At 39.4% G+C, this 27717-nt stretch overlaps 2 protein-coding genes and 1 non-coding gene across 6 annotated transcripts in view; all 3 read left to right on the forward strand.

Moving 5' to 3' along the window:
- On the forward strand, positions 1-20725 carry nt5c1bb (5'-nucleotidase, cytosolic IB b). The gene is made up of 6 exons (XM_041806031.1): positions 1-221; positions 380-547; positions 2625-2754; positions 2873-2995; positions 5674-5858; positions 19347-20725. The coding sequence occupies exons 1-6, from the start codon at positions 108-110 to the stop codon at positions 19704-19706; spliced, it is 1080 nt and encodes a 359-aa protein (XP_041661965.1). The 5' UTR covers positions 1-107; the 3' UTR covers positions 19707-20725.
- Positions 16225-16296, forward strand: trnae-cuc. Its single transcript has one exon. It is a non-coding gene; the product is annotated as a tRNA-Glu (tRNA).
- Positions 20726-22009: 1284 nt separating the features above from the next.
- The window catches only part of si:dkey-174m14.3 (uncharacterized protein LOC563117 homolog), a 79730-nt gene continuing 74022 nt past the window's right edge, over positions 22010-27717 (forward strand). The window contains exons 1-3 of one of the 4 annotated variants that reach the window (XM_041806195.1): positions 22010-22068; positions 22873-22954; positions 23147-23287. In XM_041806195.1, coding sequence (XP_041662129.1) covers positions 23201-23287 — 87 coding nt within the window. In that variant the 5' untranslated portion in view covers positions 22010-22068; positions 22873-22954; positions 23147-23200. Of the gene's footprint in view, positions 22069-22204; positions 22278-22872; positions 22955-23146; positions 23288-27717 lie in introns of those variants that run through there. The other 3 variants (XM_041806196.1, XM_041806197.1, XM_041806198.1) reach the window with 3 other exon arrangements.

Consider the following 27717-nt stretch of genomic DNA (forward strand, 5'->3'; position numbering starts at 1 on the left):
TTTCTTGGTCGTACACTTCCGGAAAGTTTACTAACTGCTTCTGCCTCACTTTCTACTGGGTTTATTCCGGATTTGGACCTGTTTTAATTTATTTTTAAATTAAAAAAATGAGTGAAACGAAACTAAACGAGTCAGTTCCAGCTGAAGACAGCGCGGAGGAAAAGGACTGGGCTGCGGCTAAAGCTTTTTTTGATAACCTCAAAACTCAAAAACCAAGACCTGTAAGATCTTTTCATTCAAAAGTTTTTTATCTTTGTCTGCTACGTTTATCTTTAAAAGATATTTGTGTTGCCCTTTGCGTGCTAAACACGCCTTAAACTGTATTTACCTATTTTACCACCCTTTTACCTGTTTTACCACCCTCCCGTCTACTTTGCAGCCTAAACCCCACTTTGCTGTCACCATCGCCGTCTCCTCTCGGACTCTCTTCAACATGGTGGAAGAGAGGAAGATCTACGAGGACGAGGGGCTGGAGAAGTATGTGGCTTATCAGGTGGAACATGAAAACGAGCCTTTAAAGCCAGGAGCAGCTTTTCCCTTCGTGAAGGTGAAGCACCAACCCGTTCCTGCAGGTTTCTCTCTGTCAGTAGGTTGTTGCAGGGCGTGGTCCTTCAAGTGCATTTCTTCATCGAGGTGTTGACATAGTTAAGACCAGGAAAAAGTTTCTGCAGAAATCAGGCAACGATATCTCTGAGTAGGCCGCACTACCTCTGGTTTAGCCTTGCTTCCTGATCCTGATGGACATTTTTCTACCTCAGACATGAAATGATTTGTTTCATTATCAGATGCAGTGCAAAGTCAATTTTGAGGTGTTTCTCCCTTTAAACCACATTTATTTCTTAATTTGCACATTTCTGTTATATAATTTTCAGATATTACACAGTCACATCATCCAGTTGTGATATTAGTAGTTCCTCTTTGGCTTTAACACAAATCATCACTCACCTTCACATGTTGTTGCAACACTTGCACAGTTGCAGATAAATCCTGTACAAAATCTGCAGGTTTATGCACTTACTTACATTTTCAAACTTCTTCCTATATTCTTGAAATGTGCTCAAATAGGTTAGAAAACCACACCAATCAAGCACTGGGTCCCAACCTGGGGTCTTGGCCAGAGATCTTTGGTAGGGAACAAGGCTATGTCTGCACTAATGTTGTCAAGACTTTATGTGCAAATACAGTCCAATCATTATAGCACACTTATTAGATAATTATAGATAGGTAGTGTGAATTTTGGTCTGCTCTGTTAAATGTTAAAAAGAAAAAACACTGATATTGAGTGATCATTGATTAAACACTGCTTTCCTATTGTGCAACATCTCCTCTTTTACTTTCAAACTAATGTCTTAATGAACAGAATAAACAGAATGTCACAATGGGCTTGTTTAGACAATGCACTGTTTAATTGTCAGTTTTGGGCATTCAGGTATGAAGTGTCTGTACAGCAAAGCTGGAAATAAAAATGAAAATGGGGACTTATCAACAGGTTAAGAGACTCCCTCATTTTGTCATAAACATGCTTTTAAAGGACATTACAATTACTAGTTTGGAACTAAACCATGCTGGATACTGATTAAATTGAATGACAACTCAACTAAAGAGTGTAAGTTATGGGAGAGTGGTGATGTGATGTGATGTTAGTGGATGAGCCCTCCCCAGGAGCTGACTCCTTTTGTGAACAATAGTGATGTGTCATTCCTGAACAAGCCGGTTCAAAGAGCCATCTCCATTATGTTTATTAGGAGATCTTGGTCCTGTTTGAGAGCCATTTTATATAATGACAATAATAATAATAATTATTGTTATTATTATTATTATTATTATTATTATTATTATCTAGCACAAGCACACCACACATTAAGGACTCATGCTTGATGGTATAACATTGTTTAATATCAGGTGTGCCATAGAGCCCCACCAGTGAGCACATTTCATCTGATCCACAATGAATTTTTGGGACACTCTATATTTTTCTAAATAATTACACAATAATTTAATTAATGAAAATAATTAAGCATAATTGGAGTAAAATGCCAGCACAAACATACATGAATTAAGCATGTTAAAAAGAAGCCAAGTTGATAACAAAATGAAGAGCTGTTTGTGAGCTGAAAGAGCCGGCTCTTCTTGCTGAGCTGAGCCAAATGACCCGGATCACTAAAAAGAGTTGGAATTCCCCTCACTAGCATATTTGTGAGTATGCTGGTGAGCAACAATGGGAGCCAACTTCCGTTTGAGAGATGTTTATTTTCCACTTTTCTTTGTTATTCTCCTATTAAAAATAATGATACTATATCAAAATAAAGACATTTAGACAGCTTTAGTCCACAAATGCATAAAGGAAATGGTGTACACCCAGAGTGAATTACAGTCAGTCAATGGTTGTAACGTTGTAAAGTTTGTGATGTAACCTCGTGTTGAACGCTCTGACTCGGCGGTCCATGGGGGTCCATGGGGGTCCTGTTTGTGCATGAGTATTTGCATGTAATTCAGCCTATGTGTGTGTAGCATGTATAACAATAGAGTGTAAACTGTGAATTTCCCCTTGTGGGACTAATAAAGGAATATCTTCTTCTTCTTCTTAATATCCCATCTCTCTTGTGTTTGTCCTCTAAACACAGGCACTGATGAATGTCAACTCTCGGCTAAGGGAGCTCTACCCAGACAGTGAGGAGCTGTTCGACATTGTTTTAATGACTAACAACCATGCCCAGGTTGGAGTCCGCCTCATAAACAGCATCAACCACTACGGTAGGCTGCACCCTTAAAAATGGTGATTTTTAATGCTGTGGTAGCTCATGCACTGTAGTAAGCTGTGTGAATGGAATTTTCTTCCTTCAACCATCTCCATCTTGCTTTTATATTTCAGATTTGACCATCGAGAGATTCTGTATGACAGGAGGGAAAAGTCCTATCGGCTACTTGAAGGCCTACATGACCAATCTGTACCTTTCCAAGGACTCCGAGAAAGTCACAGAGGCCATAGAGGAAGGTGAGAACCACTACGATCCTGCCTTCTCTCAAACACAACCTTTTTTTGTATCATAACTAAATCAGTACGTCAGTGACTGTCAGCTGCCTCAGGGTGTGTTTGTACTGCACTGATATTTACACACTCGCATGTTGGTTTTGTTTGTGACTCACTTACAACCCCACACTGAGCAGCAAGACGGAGCTGCAGGAAGACAGCATGGAGTTTACGACCCCCTGTGGTCTAAATGCACACAAAACAAACATGTTTGAAACTTTTAATGTAGTGCTGAAACCACTAATCACTTACTTGACACAAAAATTAATGATATAGCTGATTAAAGGGATTTATAACGGAGAAACACAAGCAATAATTAGCTCCTCATATGAGAGGATTTGTTGATTTAATCTTTTTATATGAGAAAATTGGTACAGTATTTAATTGCAGCTGCATTTATGACTTTTTCAATTCAATCCAAAGTTTTAGCACCCCTGAAAAACAAGTATCCACATCCAATAACACATTTGTGCATGTTTATGTGATGCACGCTACAATGGTTTTAACCATAAAATAATTTTGCTGGATTTTAAAATGCAAATGAAAGAAAGAAACTTCTTTAAGACAGGGAATGCATCACCTGCATGTTTGTTTATTCACACAGACAAGCCTTATAAATCCATTATGCATACGTCCTTGCTCAGGGATAAAACATATGCAGAGATAAAGTGTGAGGATATTATATTCATACCCCTATACTCTGAAAATAAGATCTGCAGTATCGGATAAACCTGACATTCTTATCACCTTGTGGTCTTTTTTTTTTTTTTTTACATACTTAGACTTCAATGTACAATATCACTTATGCATTACACTTATGCATTAATACTGATAAACTCAATTTAAAAAGTCAGGGCTGTTCTTTAAAAGTGGACAAAAGCAGATACAGTGATTTGAAAACCTTTTTCAACCTATATTCAACTGAGGCAGCACATAGACAAGTTTTCTAATGTTCAATCTGATCAACTTTATTGTCACTTTTTTACATATACGAACATTCTGAGTTTGATACCTGCAACATGTTCCAAAAAAGTTGGGCCCGGAGCATGTTTATCACTGTATTACGCCACCTTTTCTTCTTACAACATGAAGACACGAATTACCTGTTGCTCACCAGTGCAGGGTTTCCGTCGCTGTATCTGTAGCTTCATAAGGTGCCATTTTCAATGGGAGACAGGTCTGGACTACATGCAGGCCAGTCTGATACCAACACTCTTACTGTGAAGCCATGATGTTGTGACTCATGGCTTGGTATTGTCTTGCTTAAATGAGGAGGGATATCCCTCAAAAAGATCTGGATGGAAGCAAATGTTGCTGCAAAACCTCACATTGTTATTAGTTAAATCAGGAGAGACTTTATATGAGTTTAACTGTTGTTTTTCTTACAAGTTTGTGAATGTTTGAAATTGTGAAATATCATTGACAAATAGACTGCATCGTGATGTCTTAATGAACTTGAAGGGGTTGTGAGGCTGACAGCAGGATACCATGCCCCCTATGGAGTCTTGTGGTGGAGATGGAAGGAGTAGGCTAGATGAGGATTGGACTCCTGAGAGACTTGACCCAGACACCAATGAGATGACTTAGAGGAAGCGATGAAGGGATGCAGGATGCATGGAGGAGCTGAACCTGAACACCAGTAAGATGTAATGGAGGTGGCTGGGGTGGAGGAGGGTTGCAGCAGTCACACCGAAACAACAGACTGACCATGGAAGAGAGGAGAAAGTATTTTTGAAAACGACAGCAGCAGGATGATTGGATCGAGAGAGGTTCTGGCAGAATGTTACTGGCTCAGATTTTAAGTGGGTAGATGCCCATACCAGCTAATTACCTGAGCAGGAAAAGGGATGTACATGAGTGTGTGGTTATTCCTGAATGTAAAAACTGACTGGACATGAAACGGTCTTCCTGAGTGAACTTTCATTTCATTTCTTCAGATGGATATTTGGCACTGATATGACAAACCAAATATGATAAAAGTCAAATTACATGATCAAAAAAACCTACTATCCCATTATCATTTTCCCTTTTTATAATACAGTTTTGTTTGTCTGTTTCTATGACATTATATGCTACCTTTACAGCCAGGATATGGTGCAATAAAGTGATTTCTCTGTGTACATGGCAATACTTCTCATTATCTTTTTAACAAACTTTTCCTTCTACTTCTTCTGCTGTTCTATTTAAGGCATTGTTTCATTCAATTTACCACATTAATTTCCTTAGGAATTTATGAAGTTCAGTCATATCTTAGGTTTCAGCAATGTGAGGGAATTAGTAAGGAGGCTATGGCTGTTTTTTTAATTTTTAACTAAAGCCTTGCAGGTTTTTTCAGGAGGAAACAGGAAATTTGTCCAAGGTTTCCTTAATATCATGGAAGCTGCAAGACACGGTCTGACCGGTGCAGTCCAAAATTTTCTCTTCAATCTGTTCATGAAAGACAGATGTATCAGAGAAGAAGCTTTTGTTGTTTCTTTCTTTTCATAAAGCTAAGAAGTGCTGCAGCATTTCAAACTGTTCCAATAAATCAGAAAGCTGTAGATGCCTGCAGCTGTAAGGAATCAAATGTAGGACTGGGTAAGCTAAGTGATGATTGCACATATTAAATTTGAAGTTTAACCTTTTTTTTTTCCTTTTTTTAGGCATCGCTGCAGCTACCATGTTTATGCCGGAAAAGGAGACGGAGCTGAGCGACACTCAGCTGAGGGTGGCGTTTGATGGTGATGCTGTCCTCTTCTCAGACGAGTCAGAGATCATCGTAAAGAAACACGGCCTGGACACTTTCTTTGAGCATGAGAAGGAGTTTGAAAACAAACCTTTGGCTCAGGTAACTGATGGTTGTTTTACCAGCAACTCGTAGTGAGACTTTTTTTCAGCAGCAAGTGCTTTCTGTTAGTTCACTTCAGTTTTTTCCAGTAAGTCGTCATAAAAGCCACTATCAGGAGATTTTCCAGTTTATGAAACAGGCTGGTTTTAATACTGATGCTTTCATATGACCTTATGAATCAGACAAGAGTGTCAGTGACATGACTGTCCTGAAGGAAACTTCTTCATATGTACAGTGCAGAATCAGCAAAGGAACAAGAGATACCTCTTTATCGATAAAAAGGCACTAAAATCTACACATACCAGAGGATCCTAGCAGGAGCTTTAAATGCTCAGCTTTAGTAAACATAGCTAAAGCTAACCTAACTACTTAGGTAATTTACCTACATAAATGCTTTGTGAGCTTAGCTTTAGCCATGTAAGTCTGTTAGCTACTTAGAATTGTTAGTTACGTAGCTGTATTTACTATGTAGCTCTGTTATCTATTGCTAAGTCAGCTCTAGCACTGTGAGCTTTAGCAAACATAGCCAAAGCTAACTAGATACGCAGATAACATATATAGATAGCTTACGCAGCTGCTTTGTGAGCATAGCTTTAGCTACATTAGCTACATAGCTCTGTAAGCTATGTAGCTCCATTATCTACATAGGTTACACAGCTAGCAGAGCTGCATAAGCTACACTGGCTGTGTTGGAATGTTTCGTGGAGGATGAGCTTTTTTCCCTGTAAACAAACTGTTCACTTGGCTTTATGGAAAGTTTTGTAATCAGGTTTTGCAGATCAGGTTTTTAACTTTGAACTTTTGGTATCCTAACCCTTACCTTAGCCCTACATGGAAGATTTATCCAATTTTATCTTGGTGCTCTGCAGCCTGACTCTCTTTGACCGAACCAGAAAAAACCATATTTGCTTGCCAACCTTAGCAGTATGTTTGACAAAATTGATAGATTTTTAGTAACTTCAGAAAGAGAGGAGACAAATTCTAGAGAGAGCAGGAGAAATGGAAGGAAGGACAGCTTTTTAAAGTTTGGATTTTCTTGGATTTATCCTGATGATGCTAACAGCATGGGGCTGTGTTAACCCTGAAGTACCAAGTCGGGTGACCAAGCCATTGGAGTTTTTGACAGAAAAACAAGACATTTAGCTACGTAAGTTCCAAGGTAACCTCTCTTAGCAGCATTGGCAATGATCAAAAGAAAGTACCAGGCCAACGGTGGAGGATAAGCAGCACTTATTCCTTTACATATTGCAACCCTGCATCTTAAGGCAAATTTGGCAATTAGTTTTTGCTGAAAACAATAAAATAATAGGCTTGGAAAAATAAATGTTTAAAAAATGTGCAGACAGAAATGCCAAAAATCTTGTAAAAATGTTAAAGATGAGATATGTGTGTTTGAAAACAGAGTTACTTCATATGAGTTTTTATACCCTATTATTTTTAGGGGTGAGGGATGCAGAATAAATCATGCTCTTTCAAGAGAGGCTCATTCTCCTACTCTTTGAAAACCGCTGCTTTAACAAGTTCATCAGCAGGATTCATCTATAGTTAAATCCCCATCAATAGAAGATGTACGAGCTTATCTGTGGCAAATAACTGCTGTTCATTCCTCAACCTTTGAAGGGAAATTCTACTGATTTAATGAAAATCTGTACAGGTTGAGCAGAACTTAAGAAAAAGTTCCTGGCACCACTGCATTGCTTTGAAGGTAGCTAAAAATGAGTGACATAATTTGAGTCGGCATCAAGTGGAGTTAAAGATTACAAATGAGACAGACTGAAAAAGATGGAGTTAAGGATGCTTCTGTTAACTGTGATGATTATGATTATAACAGCAGTGGTAGTTGAAATTGAACAAATGTCAGACATCCTCATAGAGGTAATCCTAAAATGCTGTGTTCACTGGAGGCTATCCTTGAATCACGCATCGCTGCATTAGGTGAGCGTCGACAAGCTCAACCAAGTTCTAATTTCTTTTTCTCTTTTCCTCATCTTCCCACTCATTTATCCACACAAAAATGTGACTCTGGAGATCGAGTTAGACCACACACACACACACACACACACGCACACACACACACATATGCATAAACCATCAAACCAACACAACACACATCAAACAACTCCTTTTCTCTTGGGATTTTGTTTTTGGTTTAAACTCAGTTCTCACTCTTGGGTTGTTATGCTCTGCCCACAGTTTTTCTTTCTCTGTCTTTTGTATTAAAAGAAAATGCTTTTTTAAAATAAAAATAATTTAAGAAAAACAAAAAAGATCCAGGATTGTAGAGTTGGAAAGATGTGACAGCAACAGACAAGCAGCTTGCTTCTAATTTCTGATTGAGGCTGCCGTAGACACTACAAGCAAACAGCCCCAAGATCTTTATCTAGATATTTGGTGAAGTAGATAAAGAAGAAATTATGGTTTAGCCAAAAATAATGTTAATATTAATGTCAGGGGTCTTATTTTTCAACATCTGAAGTAATGATTCTTGTAGATTGTTGCAGCAAATAGAGAGAAAGGCTAGGGCATGAATCACAATCAAAATTACTGGTATGACTGATAACTGGATAAAATTTACCATTCATTTTTTCATTATCAAGATATTTTGCTTTTTCTGCAATACAAAACAGATATGATGGATAGTATTGTGGCTTTTAAAACTTTTTAACTCAAATTCTGACATAGCTTTTAAACAGATTGTCATTTTTCTTTCCACCAAATCTAAAAAGTATAAATAGTGGTATAGATAAAGACTTGAAAATGTGACCTTTATACCTGTTTTTTGGTAACTTTGGTCCCTTTCTGTTCTGTCAAACATAAATATAATGAATGATGTATTGTTTAAATCATTTGGTATCAAAAAGTATCAAATTATTGACATTATTAACAAAGTATGTTTGTTAATGCACTTTAATAAAGTTTTAATGTTTACTTTTAATGTTTATACAAACTTAAAGTGCACAGCCTCATCCTTGTGCTGCTAATTTGATTTATATTGTTTATGATATTAAACTTGGTAAAATGATTTGAAATTTTAAATAAGTACCTTTTTAGATTTTCAGCAAATCACAACCATACTGCAATTAAATTGATAACCGTGATATTTTAAGTCATAATTATCATGATATGAAATTTTGAAGTCCCTGTAAAGTAAAAAAAAATATATATATATTTTAAGGCTTGTTGTATGACAGGCCACTGTGTTATGAACCACCAGGCCAAATTTCTGTAATGAAAAACATCTTAAGTTTATAAAGTATAAAGTATAAAGTTTATAAACCTAAACCATGAAAATGGGGCAGTAAAATCTGCTCTGGGATGGTGTGGGTGTGTCGTCTGAATGAGCTTAAGCCGCGCCCACTCACAAGAAATATGGTCCTCTCAGATTAAAAAAAGTTTCTGATCAGAGAACAGCTTCCTGGCTCCAGCAGAGAGGGAGAGAGAAGTTGAGGATTAAATTCACTCTTTTATTGTACAAATCTTTCTGTTTTGATATTTCTATGACCCGTAGGCCACCATGGCTATTAGATTTGGGAAATTCACATCTCAATGAACAAAAACACAGCATGTAACTGGCTGTTAACTTTCAGCAAAGGAAGTGGTATCAGCTAACAACAGACTGTACTGAGATGAACTGCTCTGTGTTTTTATTTGATTGTAGCGTTAGGGGGGTGGGGCTATTCTCCCATCAAGGCTGGTGATGTCATGGGCTCATATACTTGCCCTGCCCAAATTAAACCAAGCCAGGAAAGAAGTGAACGACTTCCTAATGGTCTAAATCAAGAATTCAGTCCCACATAAATCTCAGTGTTTTCACATGTTTACAGCAACTTTATTCCAACATATAATATCATTACATCTCTAGTTGTAAACAGCTCAAAACATGATAGCATTCTCTATGTAAAAACCACTACTTGCTCTCCAAATGGTGTTCTTTTTTTCCCCAGACTTTAGTGCACTTTTCCATATACAATATCAGACTTACAACTCGCATATTCACAGTTGATTTATGTATACAGTTGTGTACTTAATGCATGCAGTTGTTTAAATTATTAAATGCATTGACAAACAAGTAAACATTATATGCTAGGGGGGAATGAGGGTCTATGTAGAGATAGCAAATATATTACGAACTGAAACAGTTTTATTTTTTTCTGTTCCCAAGAGGTGTTCTAAACTGCTGTATGATGTCATCTGTGATGTCAAATGTGGTGCATCTGATATGTCAACTGTGATGTCATCTGTGATGTCACCTGTGATGTCAACTGTGATGCCATCTGTGATGTCAACTGTGATGCCATCTGTGATGTCATCTGTGGTGTCATTGGTGATGTCAACTGTGATGTCATCTGTGATGTCAACTGTGATGCCATCTGTGATGTCATCTGTGATGTCAACTGTGATGTCAACTGTGATGTCATCTATGTCATCTGTGATGCCATCTGTGATGTCATCTGTGATGTCAACTGTGATGCCATCTGTGATGTCATCTGTGATGTCGTCTGTGGTGTCATTGGTGATGTCAACTGTTATATCAAATTTATGTCATCTGTGGTGTCATTGGTGATGTCAACTGTGATGTCATCTGAGATGTCATCTGTGATGTCATCTGTAATGCCATCTGTGATGCCATCTGTGATGTCACCTGTGATGTCATCTGTGATGCCATCTGTGATGCCATCTGTGATGTCAACTGTGGTGTCATTTGTGATGTCAACTGTGATGTCAACTGTGATGCCATCTGTGATGTCATCTGTGGTGTCTAAAGTGGTGTCATCGGTGATGTCATCTGTGATGTCATCTGTGGTGTCACTGGTGATGTCAACTGTGATGTCAACTGTGATGTCATCTGTAATGTCATCTGTGGTGTCATTGGTGATGTCAACTGTGATGTCATCTTTGATGTCAACTGTGACGCCATCCGTGATGTCATCTGTGATGTCGTCTTTGATGCCATCTATGATGTCGTCTCTGATGTCAACTGTGATGTCATCTGTGATGTCAACTGTGATGCCATCTGTGATGTCATCTGTGATGTCAACCATGATGTCATCTGTGATGCCATCTGTGATGTCAACCATGATGTACACTGTGATGTCATCTGTGATGCCATCTGCCATCTCCTATAACCAAAGCAACATCCAAGACATTAAGGTATCTAGTTGAAATTGTTGCAATTGAAATTTAGTGAGTGCAGGAATTTGCAATTTGAATTTACGAGATCATACATTCAAATTATATATATAATAATTTTATTTTTTTTTATATATAATAATTTTTTAAATATTTTTTTTATTATTTATATAATAATTTTATTATATGAAAGTTCTTGACATCCCTATTGAAACAATGAGTTTGGAGGACGTCCCCTGTTTGCCCGGCTTAATGTCCAATCCAGAGACTCTGGGGAACAGGTCTGGGATCAAAATGCAACTGACGGTGCTATTTGCCAAGAACCTTGCAAAGACAAACTTCTTTCAACGGCCACATCCATTTGCCAGAGTCGTGGTGGATGGTTCAGGTGAAAGCTACACAACAGACACAGTCAAGAGTACACGTAACCCCAAATGGCATCAAAACTACGACCTTTGCATTGGAGAAACAGACTCCATCACTATCACTGTATGGAACTACAAGAAGGTCTGTAATAAACGACCAATGGCAGGCTTCCTGGGCTGCGTGCGACTTCTATCTGATGACATCAACAGGTTAAAAGACACAGGAAATGTGCATCTCAATCTATGCAAACTAAACCCTTCGGACAGGGGTAAAGTGCAGGGGCAGATTGTAGTGAGATTACAAACGCAGGACTGCTTCGGCAGCCGAGGCTCTGTGGTGGACCACGAAGGACAGTTGGAAAACAATGGGCCTGAGGAAAACTGCTTTGGCAGCAGAGGCTCTGTGGTGGACCACGAAGGACAGGTGGAAAACGATGGTCCTGAGGAAGACTGCTTTGGCAGCAGAGGCTCTGTGGTGGACCACGAAGGACAGTTGGAAAACAATGGGCCTGAGGAAGACTGCTTTGGCAGCAGAGTCTCTGTGGTGGACCACAGAGGACAGTTGGAAAATGATGGGCCTAGGGAAGACTGCTTTGACAGCAGAGGCTCTGTGGTGGACCACAGAGGACAATTAGAAAATGATGGTCCTAGGGAAGACTGCTTTGGCAGCAGAGGCTCTGTAGTGGACCACAGAGGACAGTTGGAAAACGATGGGCCTAGGGTAGACTGCTTTGGCAGCAGAGTCTCTGTGGTGGACCACGAAGGACAGTTGGAAAACAATGGTCCTGAGGAAGACTGCTTTGGCAGCAGAGACTCTGTGGTGGACCATGAAGGACAGTTGGAAAACAATGGGCCTGAGGAAGACTGCTTTGGCAGCAGAGTCTCTGTGGTGGACCACAGAGGACAGTTGGAAAACGATTGGCCTAGGGTAGACTGCTTTGGCAGCAGAGGCTCTGTGGTGGACCACGAAGGACAGCTGGAAAACGATGGTTCTGAGGAAGACTGCTTTGGCAGCAGAGGCTCTGTGGTGGACCACAGAGGACAGTTGGAAAATGATGGTCCTGAGGTAGACTGCTTTGGCAGCAGAGGCTCTGTGGTGGACCACAGAGGACAGTTGGAAAACGATGGTCCTGAGGAAGACTGCTTTGGCAGCAGAGGCTCTGTGGTGGACCATGAAGGACAGTTGGAAAACGATGGTCCTGAAGAAGACTGCTTTGGCAGCAGATGCTCTGTGGTGGACTATGAAGGACAGTTGGAAAACGATGGGCCTAGGGTAGACTGCTTTTGGAGCGGCTCTCTGGTGGACCACAGAGGACGGCTGGAAAATGATGGACCTAGGGAAAACTGCTTTGGCAGCAGAGGCTCTGTGGTGGAACACAGAGGACAATTGGAAAATGATGGTCCTGAGGAAGACTGCTTTGGCAGCAGAGGCTCTATGGTGGACCACAGAGATCAGTTGGTAATTGATTGGTTTAGGGAGTACTACTTTGGCAGCAGAGGCTCTGTGGTGGACCACAGACAGTTGGAAAACGATTGGCTTTGGGAGTACTACTTTGGCAACAGAGGCTCTGTGGTGGACCACAGAGGACAGTTGGAAAATGATGGGCCAAGGGAAGAGCTGCTGCACCAACCATCTAACCTGCCAGAAGATGGACCACAACCCCAAACCGGGGAATCTGCCCCAGAGGTGGGGGATGGAGTAGTTGAGTGTGAAGGAGTGGTTGGTGGACAAGTGGTGGATGGAGGAGTAGGCTGTGGCCGCACTGAAGGGGGGGATTTAGACGCACAGTGTGAGAATGACTTGGCTCATAAGCTGAGTGTGCTTCGACACAAACTGTCCCTGCAGCAGTCTAAAAAGGAAAGCTGTTTCATCAGGGTCTCTCGAGAGAGGCTCTTTGAAGAGTCATATCACCAAATAATGAGGATGACACCAAAAGACTTGAAGAAGCATTTGAGGGTGAATTTCATGGGAGAGGAGGGTGTTGACTGTGGAGGTGTGGCCAGGGAGTGGCTGCACCTGCTGTGTCAGGAAATGTTCAACCCATATTATGGACTGTTCCAGTACTCCTCAGAAAACATTTACACACTAGAGATCAACCCGGACTCCTCCATTAACCCTGACCACCTGGTGTATTTCCGTTTTGTGGGTCGAGTGATAGGCCTGTCGGTTTTTAATGGTCACTACATCAATGGGAGCTTCACGGTGTCTTTTTACAAACAGCTGCTGGGCAAACCCATCCAGCTCGATGACCTTGAGACCACTGACCCCGAGCTGCACAGGAGTCTCATCTGGATACTAGAGAATGACATTACTTCTGTTCTTGATCACACATTTTGCTTGGATCGCAATGCCTTCGGGGAGGTTTTGCAGCACGATCTCAAACCTAACGGCCGCAACATTCCTGTCACAGAAGAGAACAAGGAAGAATATGTCAGACTTTATGTTGACTGGAGGTTAATTGAAGGAATTGAAGACCAATTTTTGGCTCTACGTAATGGTTTCAGCGAGCTCATCCCTCAGCATTTACTCAAACCTTTTGACCACAGAGAACTCGAGCTTATCATCTGCGGTCTGAAGACGATTGATCTGGCGGATTGGAAGATGAACACCCGCCACTGGGACTGCACAAGTGAGAGCAACGTGGTGCGGTGGTTCTGGCAGGCGGTGGAGGCCTTCAGTGAGGAGAGGAGAGGACGCCTCCTGCAGTTTATCACAGGCTCCATGAGGGTCCCGCTACAGGGTTTTAAAGATCTTCGGGGTAGTGAAGGACCAATACCCTTCACAATCCAGTTAATAGACGCCAACACAGACAACCTGCCAGTGGCCCATACATGTTTTAATCGACTAGACATCCCTCCCTATGAATCTTACGAGAAACTGCGAGAGAAACTCCTGACAGCTATGGAGGAGACCTGCGGCTTCACTGTGAGCTAGAGAGGAAACAGTAACTGATATTAATTTTCTCTAGAGAAGGAATCTTTATTGGTTAATCAATTCTTAAGTATAGTTTCATATGTTCATCGATACAAGGCATTTTCTGGACACAATCAAGATTTAGGGTGTGATATCTTAAATACTCATACATGTGACTGTTGAGTGGTCATCAGAGTAAGGGCCAGTCTCATTTCTATCCCTTAGCCCTTATTCCTTCCCCTTCATCTACCCCTTCCTCTTGCCTCTTAAAACAGAGTGGTAAGGGGTAGGGCTGAAAACCTTCCCTTAAGAAATGAGATGCCACTTGATTGCTGCTCATCATCACACATTGCTGATAAACAGTGCGCCATCGGAGTTGACAAAAAGGGTCAATCCCATATCTACCCCTCAGCCTTTGTCTTAGCCCTTCCCCTTGGTTTCGGTTTTTAGGTATGTACATGTGTAAACAAGGGCTATTAATTGTATAAATATATGAAGATCAACACGGAGATCCATAGTATGGACAAGATAGCTAAAGCTTTAGGATCAATCCCATTTCTACCTCTTAGCCCTCATCTTAGCCCTTCTCCTTGGTTTTGGTTTTTAGGTATGTACGCGTGTAAATGAGGGCTATTAACTGTATAAATATATGAAGAAGATCAACACGGAGATCCATAGTATGGACGAGATGGTTAAAGCTTTATTGTCCCCTCCGATGGCGCACTGTTTTCTGGCAATGTGTGATGATGAACATCAATCAAGTGGCGTCTCATTTCTTAAGAGAAGGTTTTCAACTCTACCCCTTACCCCTCTGTTTCAAGGGTCAAGGGGAAGGGCTAAGGGAAAGATTTAAGGGGTAGAAACCGGATTGGCCCTTGTTGTCACATCCGATAGTGCACTGTTTATTGGCAATGTATGATGATGAACAGCAATAAGTGGTGTCTCATTTCTTAAGTGGAGGGTTTCAGCCCTACCCCTTACCACTCAGTTTCAAGGGGCAAGGGGAAGGGGTAGACGAGGGGGAGGGGCTAAGGGGTAGGGGATTGACCCTAAAACTTTGACCTTCTTGTTCATACTATTACCACTCTGTTTCAAGGGGCAAGGGGAAGGGGTAGGCGAGGGGAAGGGGCTAAGGGGAAGGGTTAAGGGGTAGGGGATTGACCCAAGCTTTGACCTTCTTGTTCATACTATGGATCTCCGTGTTGATCTTCTCCATATATTTTTACAGTTAATAGCCCTCGTTTACACCGAAAATACAATAAAATCCCCTCACTAGTAGCTAAAGACTGTATGTATGAGAAATCACAACTGTTGTAGTTTCTCCTTTGTAGTCCATTGTGCCATTTTGCAAGTGAATGCAGTGCATGATGGGGCAGTCATTGTACCCCTTAGTTTCAAGTGTGGTCCTGGAAAATCTTCATTTTATGTAGCCTTTGGCCCTTAGTCCTAGCCCTGGATTCAAAAGAGAACTGGGATACCCCTTCACCTGATATGAACGTGCAAATCCAAGGGGAAGGGCTAAGATAAGGGCTAAGGGATAGTAATGAGATTGCTCCTAACTCTGTGACCGTTACCCTTATCCCTTAGTCCTTTGCCTTCGTCTACTCCTTCCCCTTGCCCCTCAAAACAGATTGGTAAGGGGTAAGGCTGAAAACCTTCCCTTCAGAAATGAGATGCCACTTGATTGCTGTTCATCATCACACATTGCCAGAGTTGCCCTGCTAGATATAAATTTAATAGGACCTAGGATTGAATCCTGTGGAACACCACATCTTAAAAGATACAAATTGACCGTAAAAGGTAGCTGTTTGAACGACTCAGAAAACACACTATTTTAATAAGTAAACGTTTTACATTTGGCAGCTAGAGCCTTAAATTATAGAAGGTTGGTTAACATTTTGCAAAGAAAGTGATTAAAAAGGAACCGTATTCCAATATATCTTGCTTGTATCTTGCTTCCCTGGTGGTCTAGTGGTTAGGATTCGGCGCTCTCACCGCCGCGGCCCGGGTTCGATTCCTGGTCAGGGAATTTTTGGAAATTCCCCTTGTGGGACTAATACAGGAATATCTTCTCTTATCTTGTCCATGGCAAGATACATTTGACCATTAGTTGATGATTGTTTTTTATCAACTTTTTGGTAAGCATATACATCAGCCATAGTTTAATCTAGCTAGTTTGAGTCATTTTAACCAACATTATCTATAAGTAAGAGGTTTCTTGTAAATTCATGACTTGAATTAAAAGAAAACTTGAAAACTTGAGACTGGCAGTCCATACATAGGCCTACTGTCAGGTAGGCGGGGCAGCGGGACACAACTGCAGACAACAGGTTTCTTAAAGTTGTCCTAGATGGATAACCACTTAATCGCAAGCAATAAATGGGAAAAGGGGGAAAAGAGAAGCCCAAGAAAACTAGCCTGAAATCAAAAACTCCCGCTCTTGACAATACTAAGAAAAGGGGAAACTAAACCACTGCCGCCGTGCAGCTGAAATGAAAACAAACTTTTAGGGAGACTGAGAACTCTATCTTTGGATAAAAAAAACAAAGCTCACCAATCTGGTGTGAAAAGAGGAAACAAAAACACTGGTTAATGGTTTTCAGCACCAACTAATCTTTAACCCAGGGGCAACTGGTTATTCTCATAAAATATAATCAAGAAATTTATTGACAATGCTTATGTGACCATAAACTTTGAAATTCATGAGGAGTAACACTAGGAGATGCTCTCAAAACCTCTGATGGTGAGATAACGAGTCAGCACAGGGTGTTGCAGCCTGAGAGTATATTTGTTTGCCACACCTGGCCCCAATCAGTGGTAATCAGCCACATACACACCTGGCCCTGCCCTGATTGGCACACACCTAGCACTGCACTGATTGACTCACACTCAGTGAGTTTACCAGGCTGATCTTCCTCACACCTACATTTAGTCTCTTTTCTTTATATCACAAAATTTCTGTCTTTCCAAACACTGGCCATCTTTATTTAAATTTTACATGATTGCATAATTTCTAAAGAACATATCTTTATTTGAGTGAAGAAAAATGCAAGTTCTTAGGAAACTGAATCTCACTTATCATTTAAAAGTCTTCAGTTCAGTCATTACAAGAACACTTTATGGGAAAGAACAACATTTTGGGAAACGTCTTGCTCAGGAACCTGTTTTGCTGGTTCTTAAGATGTTTAAAATCAACACAAGTGTCTCATTTGTCTGCCTTTGCCTTTCTGTCTGTGTGTTTCACTCTGTACTTTTGTTTTATCTTTTCATATCCTTAGAAAACCTTCAAAGTCGTAGTTGTTTTTGAATAGGGTTGAAGTTCTTGGCTTGATGTGTAGATCCATCAACGCAAAAGGAACAACAATTTGAAGAGTTAGAGAGGAAAATTGTAATAAGGATCTGTGTTCTTACATATTCTTGATAGATGTTTAATTTACACCGCGTTCCACAGTATTATGCAAATTACATTTTTCTCTTATTTTCTTAAATATTAATGCAAATGACAGAATATTTTTCATGACATCAGCCGTCGGAGCATAATTCGAATGTTTTTGAACAAACTTCATAATGATAACCATTATTTAAAAAAAATCAAAACCTCAAAATGCACTGTTCCACATTATTAAGTAGGCCACAGGTTTCAAGCAATATGGGAAAGAAAAAGGATCTCTCCGCTGCTGAAAAGTGTCAAATAGTGTAATGCCTTGGACAAGGAATGAAAACATTAGATATTTCATGAAAAATTAAGCGTGATCATTGTCCTGTGAAGAAATTTGTGGCTGATTCAGAGCACAGACATAATAAGGAACATTTCTGACAGACAAATACATCAGATTAAGAGAGCAGATGCTAAAATGCCATTACAAAGCAGCAAACAGGTATTTGAAGCCGCTGGTGCCTCTGGAGTCCCACCAACCTCAAGGTGTAGGATCCTCCAGAGGCTTGCGGTTGTGCATAAACCTGCTATTCAGCCCCCCCTAACCAATGCTCACAAGCAGAAACGGTTGCAGTGGGCCCAGAAACACATGAAGACTCATTTTCAAACAGTCTTGTTAACTGATGAGGGCCGTGCAACCCTGGATGGTCCAGATGGAGAAGCAGTGGATGGTTGTTAGATGGCCACCATGTCCCAACAGGGTTGTGACATCAGCAAGGATGTGGCGGAGTCCTGTTCTGGACCGGATTCATGAGGAGAGAGCTGGTAGGCCCCTTTAGGGTCCCTGAAGGTGTGAAAATGACCTCGGCAAAGTATATAGTTTCTGACTGACCACTTTCTTCCATGGTACAAAAAGAAGAGCAGTGCCTTCTAAAGCAAAATTTTCTTCATGCATGACAATGCACCATCTCATGCTGCAAAGAATACCTCTGTGTCATTGGCTGCTATGGGCATAAAAGGAGAGAAACTCATGGTGTGGCCCCACCCTCCCCTGACCTCAACCCTGTTGAGAACCTTTGGAGCATCCTCAAGCTAAAGATCTATGAGGGTGGGAGGCAGTTCACATCAAAACAGCAGCTCTGGGAGGATATTCTGACATCCTGCAAAGAAATTCAAGCAGAAACTCTCCAAAAACTTGCAAGCTCAATGGATGAAAGAATTGTGAAGGTGATATCAAAGAAGGACTCCTATGTTAACATGTAACTTAGCCTGTTAAGATTTTTTTGATTGAAATAGCTTTTGATTTCAGTAAATATGACTTCCTAATGGTGTCAGTTCTTTACAACCTATAAAATCTTTTAAAACTCTGTTGTACTTAATAATGTGGGACAGTGCATATTGAGGTTTTTATTTAAAAAAAATAATGGTTAACATTATGAAGTTTGTTCAAAAAACATTTGAATTGTGGTCCAACTGCTGATGACTTGAAAAAAATTCTGACTGCCATTTGCATTAAAATTTAGGAAAATAAGACAAAAATATCATTTGCATAATAATGTGGTGTAATGTGGTGTATATCATGAGGGGTTTACTACAACGGGCTCTATGCCAGTCAACTTGAGTTCTATGCTAATGATTCTTTCATCTCCATTTGTTTCTTAATTGTGAACATTTTGAAACATCTTCACCCTTTTTTCATTTAGGGCCCTTTGAAGTGTTTCCTGGAGGCTCTGGGGAAGCTCCAGAAAAAATTCTATGCCAAGAATGAGCGTATGAACTGTCCGATCCGTACCTTCCTGGTCACAGCCCGCAGCGCCGCCAGCTCAGGAGCTCGAGTCCTGAAGACTCTCCGCAGCTGGGGCCTGGAGATAGACGAGGCCCTCTTCTTGGCTGGGGCTCCTAAGGGGCCCCTTCTGCAGAAAATTAGACCTCACATCTTCTTTGATGACCAGATGTTCCACATTGAGGGCGCTAAGGAACTGGGAACCATTTCTGCACATGTACCCTACGGTATCGGGCAGAAGTATCACAGAGGGAAACTCGTTGAACCTGAGAAGGAATAACTTAATGAATTAGGATACTTTATATGCACTACACTGTCATCTGCATAGAAAGATATTTGCTACAAAATAAAATGTATCAAAAAAAAAAAATCTTTAAAATAGGAATTGCAATATTTTTGAGGAACTGGGTAATGGATTGATTACACAGCCTACAAAGTTGTATATGTTTTGTCATTTTTATACTGGATTTTCTCTAAGCAAGGGTCTTGATAGTGGTTGGGGAATGTATTTTCTAAAGTTGCATAGATGTACACTTTTTCACTCTATACTGAGAGGGACTTTCAAACTTGTAACCCCTGTGTGCCTTTTTAAACAGTCTGTGCACCTGTTAATCTCCTTGTTTTCTGATTGTCTTTGAAAGTTTTAATACTTTTGTTTGAATTTTATACAAAGATCATTCTGTTTTATAGACCTTTGTTTAGGTATTAAAACGGTATTACCAAGGTTGGGAAAGCATCTGCTATAGTTGGGGTTATTTCTTCAAGGAGTCATAGACTTAAAATCACTAGTTAGTTAAAGAAAACACATAAAAGTGTAACATTTTGGGTTTCTTGCATGCATTTTGCACATAGAATGTCAAACATAACTCCTTTTAATATCATTTTAATGTGATGTAATTTGGATTAGACTTACACGGGATCATGAATGCTGTCACTCTTTGTTACTGGCTTTGCCGTTGTTGCGCACAAACTGTATAAATCATTGACTTTATATTTGTACTTTAACCCCTATTTTCAAGTTCTGTTTAGGTTTTTGACTCCTTTACATTTGATTGTGATATTAGGCAGCCCATTATAACTACGTTTTTCTACCAGGTCACTGTGTTTTATTTTGACCTCATTTGTTTTTACCAGTTTACATTGTAAGATAGTTCACACAGTTACATGGGCAGTTTGCATTTCCATTTTACATTTGCAATTGTTAATGTCATCAAGTTTGCATTTCTCCATTCAGATTGTCATGTTTTGCATTAATAGAATTCATATTTTGGCAAAAAATAAAAGACATATTTGATTTTCTTTAGTCTGACTTCTGCTTTTCCTTTACCTTCAAAGTTACCATTGCAAAAACTTAATGCACAGTGTGCATAAGGGTGAATAGAGGAACATAGATCATCTTCTCTGATTTTTCTCAAAGAGGAAAGCAATGAAGTGCATCTACGGAGTAGTCAAATACAAGTTTGCATACTCTATGGATAAAAAAATAATTGGGTAAACTCTGTATACCTGCACTACAACACTGGTCTCGACCTCAAGTTGGATGCGCAAGACTTTGACTTGTAATTGAGCTTTGCCTGTGTTGTTCTCTTTGCTTGTGTAGAAATGGTGCTAAATGACATTAATACATTGTAACACTGGATAAATCAAGCATATCAATTCTTTTTTTACCTTTAGTTCTTGCAAATCTCAGCAATAAGGTGGTGCTTTTAAGCTGTTAATGTCCACCTTAATGCTGCATATGTACCCACAGTCTTGTGTTTGGAAAGGAGTATCTTTCTTCAAAAATAAAACCGTTTATTTGTAACTTTCAATGCTGAAGTGGATGGCTCAGTCCTGTCATGAAACATTAATGTTCTTGACAGTGCCCCGTCAAACTCAGTTGATAAAAATTCACCCTCATCTTACATGTACATAATGAAAAAGCCACCAGAGGGAGCTCCTGTTTAACTAGATTGGGATTTCATGATGAGGAGAAGCATGCTGAGGAATCATTACAGAAAAACATTAGTAAAACTACAAACAACAGAGTAAAATAGTACAATAAAGCCTGAGAGAAAAACAGTTTGAATTTTAAACTGATTTATAAGGTAAGCCAATATTTCCTCTGTTACACCGCAGCTCCAATTTCTGTCATCTTACCAAAGACAGCAGAAACAACAAGATGCTAATCACACTGCTGTTATACTTACCAGACTGTCAGCTAATCTTAGCCATCTAAAACAATATACACTTTTCGTTTAAATGAAAGAACACTAGGTCGAGAGCAGAGGTCTTTAGCAGAAATTTACATCATTAGATTTTAGATATAGTATATTAATGGTTCACATCATGTGTTATTTTTCTGCATATGTTTTGTTTATCGATATTTTACCTGAAACTTGTGATTGGTTCAAGAATTTTGCACACTTTGCTCAATTACAAGTGAAAGTCTTGCAATAGAGTGGCAACCAAAAGAATATTACGCATTCATAATGGCCATTTTAAAAAGTATACCAGAAGAGATGCAAAGATATCGACATTTTAAATCGGCATTATTCTTAAGCTTGTGCCTACATCACCCATAATGCAACTCAACCGAACTAACGGCCGTGATCTTTGTTCGACACCTGTTATGAGTGTTAGCTTCAGACTAGCCAGGTGTGGTAAGCGAATTCCCTTCAATCTCGACAGCCAAAAGTTTTTTAATTTTGTAAATTTGTCTTAACTTTAAGAAAAAAGCATGACTTATATCCACAAATAATATCAAACGCAGAGCCCTTTTAAACCTCTAAAGACTTTATAAAATGTCCTCATATATGTTACGCATGCAAGGCTGATTAGCTTCAGACAGCTAGCCTCCTAGCAAGTACAGGTGCGGTAAACTAAGACAGCTTTGATTTCATAGTTTTTCATATAACTTCTGGCCATAAATAATGCCCTATGCAGCTCCTATTTAAGATAGAAAGGGCTTTATACAGTTTAATCACATTTGGATGATTCTTTATTTCTTTACTCAGTATGTGCACACAAATGTTATGTGATGTTGATATAAAATCAGTAAGAGGTGTCCTGCTTTGTAAAAAGCCTCAAAAATGTATAAACAAGATTTATTTTAAAAGTGCAGACAGCAGTTGGCCTTTTTCATATGGTGTGTAAATTGCTAATGTGTTCTAAATTGAGATGGTGCCTTTGACGAGTTTTTGCTGCCTAATTATGTGTTTCATTGAAAAAATTAACATGTAGGGATGAGAACAAAATTATTAGTTCCACTATGAAAAATACATTTTTAAAAGTATTTCTCAAGTGCTGTTAAATTTTCCAAACATCCTAGTTTTATTTTGGATGCTTACATTATTTTACTTTTCACAAAGAAACTTTTTTTTCCACCAAAAAACCCCCAAAACTACCAGGGTCCAATTTCTTAGCCCCCCTGATGAAAATATTAAATTGTGTCTCCTTTTTGCCAGATAACAGATTGGTGGTCTCCTGGTATGGACCTTGGTCTTCAGTTAACCCTACAGATTTTAAATGGGATTCAAGTAAGGGCAGGTCAGTCAATAACATTTATTTAGGTCTTCTGGAGGTGGTTGTAATGATTTCATCATCTGTAGGCTACATGATGAGCTAGAGGTTCACAATAAACATACCTAAAAGTTAATATAGTTTAATTAAATGTTTTTAGTTCAAGTTAACCTCAAAATATTGACATTTTCAGTGACTTTCATTCTTCTATTTTCTTAGCCTTTGTATTTTCTTCAATGCCATGTTTGGATAAAGCGACAAACATCAAGAAGCATGGTCAATATTGTGAAGCCAATGAGGATTGTTTCACGCCTGAAGACTTTGAGGAGAAAAGACTGGAGGGAGCCCAGACTTAGATGGGTGAGTTGGGTTTGATTTATTTTGACGTATATTCTCTGCAGCTGATTTATTTGTCTTCTCAATGGAACATCTTTGCAGAGAGGCATGGTTTTGTCAGTCGGCAGAGTATGTATGTGTTCATGTGCATGTGCAGGCAAGCTTCTCTTAGAGCTGGGACCCACCGGCTGTTGCCATGGATACTCGGTGCTGACACCACAAGAACTGTGTAGGCTTGTTGAAGATATAATTAATAACAAAGGATTAGAGGCAAAGGTAGCATGGGGCTCAGTGTGAGAAACCTCATCACACAGTTACTATAATTGGCAAACTTTCTGTGTGTATCTGCATGTGTGTGCAAGGACACAAACAAGAAAAGTCGCAAAAAACAGCAGTACTCCTATGCTTTGCTGATGCATTTATCTTCTTGACAAGCAATTTGCTCTAAATATGTTCTCATGGTTGGTGGCCAGAAACTCGTAGGTAGATGTTTTCTTTAGGTAATTGATTTGGACCCACTTTGCACTTTACAGTATGTTTGGACAAGGTTCAACATCCTGGATTCTGGGGAACATTTATGAAACACAACAAGAAAACTGATACCTATTTACTTAACTGTAACTTTGTATTTGGTTTACATTACATGACTGTTATCATGTAGCCAGGCAGGTGACCCCCTTTTTGTTCTCCACATCTATTGCCTTTCTCATCATAAAAATTTAGTAATGTTCCCTAGAGGATGAAGCTGAATGACTTTTGGTGACCTTCTTATTGGTTGAATTATTCAATTCAGATTTACAAAGTGTCTAGAGAATGTGTGAACCCATAAAGATTTAAAGAGTAACTCCAGAGTGAAATCTTCCCTTCTTGACATCTGAAATTCATCCAATACCTGCAAAAATGATAAGTCCAGCAGCTGTAATTTTAGTTGTGGAAAACAGTACATGATGCCAAGATGATAAACAAACTTGGTTGGTGAAACTTCAGTAACTTTCCAACATCAGCAAGCTAACACTGTTGTCAGAATATTAGAACTTCAAACCTTCTGTAAATATCAGCTGATAGTATGGATTTTCATTTTTTTCCATATTGTACCAACAGCAGTAGACTACCCATTTTTCAAAATGTACAGCACGTCTTTATGTCTGGTGAAACGATTAGACAGAAGGGTTATCTAATGACATTTTTATAGCATGGAGCATTATTTAAAGCCCTTTTGAGGAGTTTTTAACTGGGTATGAAATAAACCTAAATTAATATAAGGACCTTTTTATGATCTGAAAATGCAAAGGAAACCATCAGCAAGAAGATTTAGCGTTTCTTCATAGTTATTCTTGATGGCTGTTAAAGCTGCTACAGGGTAGATGTCAGATGAGCACCTAAAGTCCTTAAACAGGAAATACTCACAATGAGTGATACATTTAACTGTTTAAAGGAAGCAAGATGAGATTTTTGGTGAATTTAACAATCATTTTTCAACAATCAGTGGTTTGAATGGGGAATCTAAGATATATGGTAATGAAGAAGAAACACATTCTTCTATCATTAACTTCCTTTAAACAAAGACCTGGTTTGGTTACCCTTGAGATCAAGGTCAACCAAACCAACATCACTAAATTCAAAAATGAAATCAGCATCTCCATAAAGCTGGTCAGCAGAGGGAAGCATGAAGTGCTCTGAAACTTCCTGGTAGATGGCTGAGCTGACCTTGGACCTGATAAAACACAGTGGACCAACACCAGCAGATGACATGGCTCTCCAAACCATCACTAACTGTGGAAACTTAACACTAGATCTCAAGCAACGTGGATTCTGTGCCTCTCCACTCTTCCTCCAGACTCTGGGACCTTGATTCACAAAATGCAAAATTTACTTTCATCTGAATAGAGGACTTTGGACCACTGAGCAACAGTCCAGTCTGTTTTGTCCTCAGCCCAGGTAAGGCACCACATGTCTCTGGTTTCAGAGTGGCTTGTTACAAGGAGTGTGACAGTTGTGGCCCATGTCCTGAATCTGTCTGTACATGGCGGCTCTTGAAGCACTGACTCTAGCAGCAGTCCACTCCTTGTGAAGCTTCCCTAAATTCTTTAAATGGCTGACAGCCAGCTTCTTTAGCAATGACCTTTTGTGTCTTACCCTCCTTGTTATCATCCTTGTTAAGTTATTGTATTGTATTGTGCGAGTCGTCAGTGATCGTCTTCTAGACAACTGTCAAGTCAGCAGTCTTCGCCATGACTGTGTAGCCTACTGATCCACACTGAGAGAACAATTTTTTGTAAAACTTTATTTATTGTTGTTTTTTACATATATAAAACAACATGCTGATAAAATGAAGGTCATGACATATAGGTTCCCCGCCCCCAACCCACATCTTCATCCTTTAGGAGGCAAATAACAGGGTATACATTCAAAACTATAGTAAAATATGGTCCACCAAAATAAATAGATACTTACAATGATTGAATAAATCAGTATATAAATTGAATATCAAAGATTAAATAGACAAGTAAAAAGAAGAAAATAATAGTTAATTACAAACAATAAATAGAACAAATTAAAAGAAAAAAATTGATGCTCAGATTTGTACTATCTGCACAGTATAACTAGAGAATGAATGACACACCATGTCTCACAATTTCCCATAGCTGCAATCTCATACATACAATGACCAAGTAACAGGAAGGCCCAACATCTCAAAGCCGTGTTAAAGTTTTGACATGTGTTACAAATAAGGACCAAGTCTTATTGTACTTCTCTGCAGATCCATGTTACAGAATACCTGATTTTCTCCAAGTTCAAAAACATCATGACCTCGCGGATCTACTGAGTAAAAGTAGGAAGAGTTTTACTTTTCCAATTAAGCAAAATGAGACGACGGGTAATCAGAGATGCAAAAGCGATAGCATTTTTACAGGAAAGGGAGAGCTTTATCCCTTCTCCTGCCGCTCTGAAAATCGCAGTCAGAGGGTTGGGATTGATAGTCTCATTCCCTACTGCTGAAAGAGAATGAAAAACCAGGGTCCAGATATTGGATAGAGATTGACAAGACCAAAAAGTGACAAAGGGAAACAGGGAGCACTGACACAGGGGGCATGCTGGTGACAAGTCGACAAGTGTGTATTTTAGAAATTATGTTTTTCCAAGTTTCAGCCAAAATGGGCTCCCCAGTATCAGCCTCCCAGGCAGTTTTACATTTTTCCCATTTATGGAACAGCTCTTTTTGGATCAAGTTATTGTAATTTAGAATTTAAACCTCTATTGGATGGTTGAGTACTAAATATGTCATATCTTTGGGGGGGGTGCGCAGTTAGGACAATCTGAAAAATGCTTGGAGCAAAGCTGTGCACCTGAACATATCTAAAGTAGTGAGAATTTGGCAAATTGTAAACCTGGCAAAGTGAAATAAATGGTAGGAAGCCTTCCTCATTAAACAAATCATTAAAGAAAACAAGACAGTTTGTACGCCACAATGAAAATGCTGAGTCTAGTTGAGATGGCCTGAGAGAGACCATTTAAAGGCTCAGGAAACATTTGCAGGTGTTTGTAGTTAATAAGCTGATTAGAGTGACACCATGAGTCTTTATTATTGAACTTTTTCACAAAATTCTAATTTCCAGACATGCTGAAGTTGGGGTTTTCATTAGTTGTAAGCCATAATCATCAAAATTAAAAGAAATAAACACTGAAAATATATCAGTCTGTGTAATTATAGAATATATGAGTTTCACTTTTTGAATTGAATTACTGAAATAAATCAACTTTTTGATGATATTCTTATTTTATTGAGATGCACTTGTGTTATTCTTTTGGGGTCTTCAAAGGCATGTTATCATTTAGTCAGCTCGTGCACATCCCTAGTACTTGGTATAGTTAACTCTAGAAAAGTATCAAATTATTGAAACTTTTGATAACTTTATTTCAATCAACCCCTGCCACAGTGTTATTTTGCTCATTTCTGCTTGTTACGTCCCAGTCTAGGGGAACCTGGACATAACACAATGTGTGGCCCCACTCTTCCCACTCCCAAGGAAGCCAGGTACAAATTAAGCAAAGTTAAGCAGCAGTTTAATTGAGTTAATAAGAGTAACAAACAAATTAACAAAAGTGGTTACTCCCTGCTGCCAAGAGCTTTAAGTTTAACACAAATATTCACAAATTTACAACAGTCACAATCTAAGTACCAAGTCACCAAAGCTAATTTCTAAGTCTAAATACTCAAATCTACAATTCACAAAAAGCTAAGCTACAAATCACAGAGCTGTTGGCTTCTTTGGAAGTGGCTGGTGAAGGGGAGAGGAGACTGCAGCAGCTGACATTTAAAGGCTGGGGGAGTGGTCAGATCCAATCAGCAGCAGCACCTTCCTCTTCAATGATCCAATCAGCTACAGCCACCTGCATCACCACCTAAATACTTAGACACACCCACACAAAGACACACTCACACACTCAACACT

This window comes from Cheilinus undulatus, linkage group 14 (assembly GCF_018320785.1).
Source record: "Cheilinus undulatus linkage group 14, ASM1832078v1, whole genome shotgun sequence".
NCBI lineage: Eukaryota > Metazoa > Chordata > Actinopteri > Labriformes > Labridae > Cheilinus > Cheilinus undulatus.

Bases quoted from the DNA above. Each gene is read 5' to 3' on its own strand.
- nt5c1bb (XM_041806031.1), top strand. From the start codon at position 108: ATGAGTGAAACGAAACTAAACGAGTCAGTTCCAGCTGAAGACAGCGCG. The intron at 548-2,624 runs GTGAAGCACCAA...CTCTAAACACAG, and splicing joins CAGCTTTTCCCTTCGTGAAG to GCACTGATGAATGTCAACTC. The intron at 2,755-2,872 runs GTAGGCTGCACC...TTTATATTTCAG, and splicing joins AAACAGCATCAACCACTACG to ATTTGACCATCGAGAGATTC.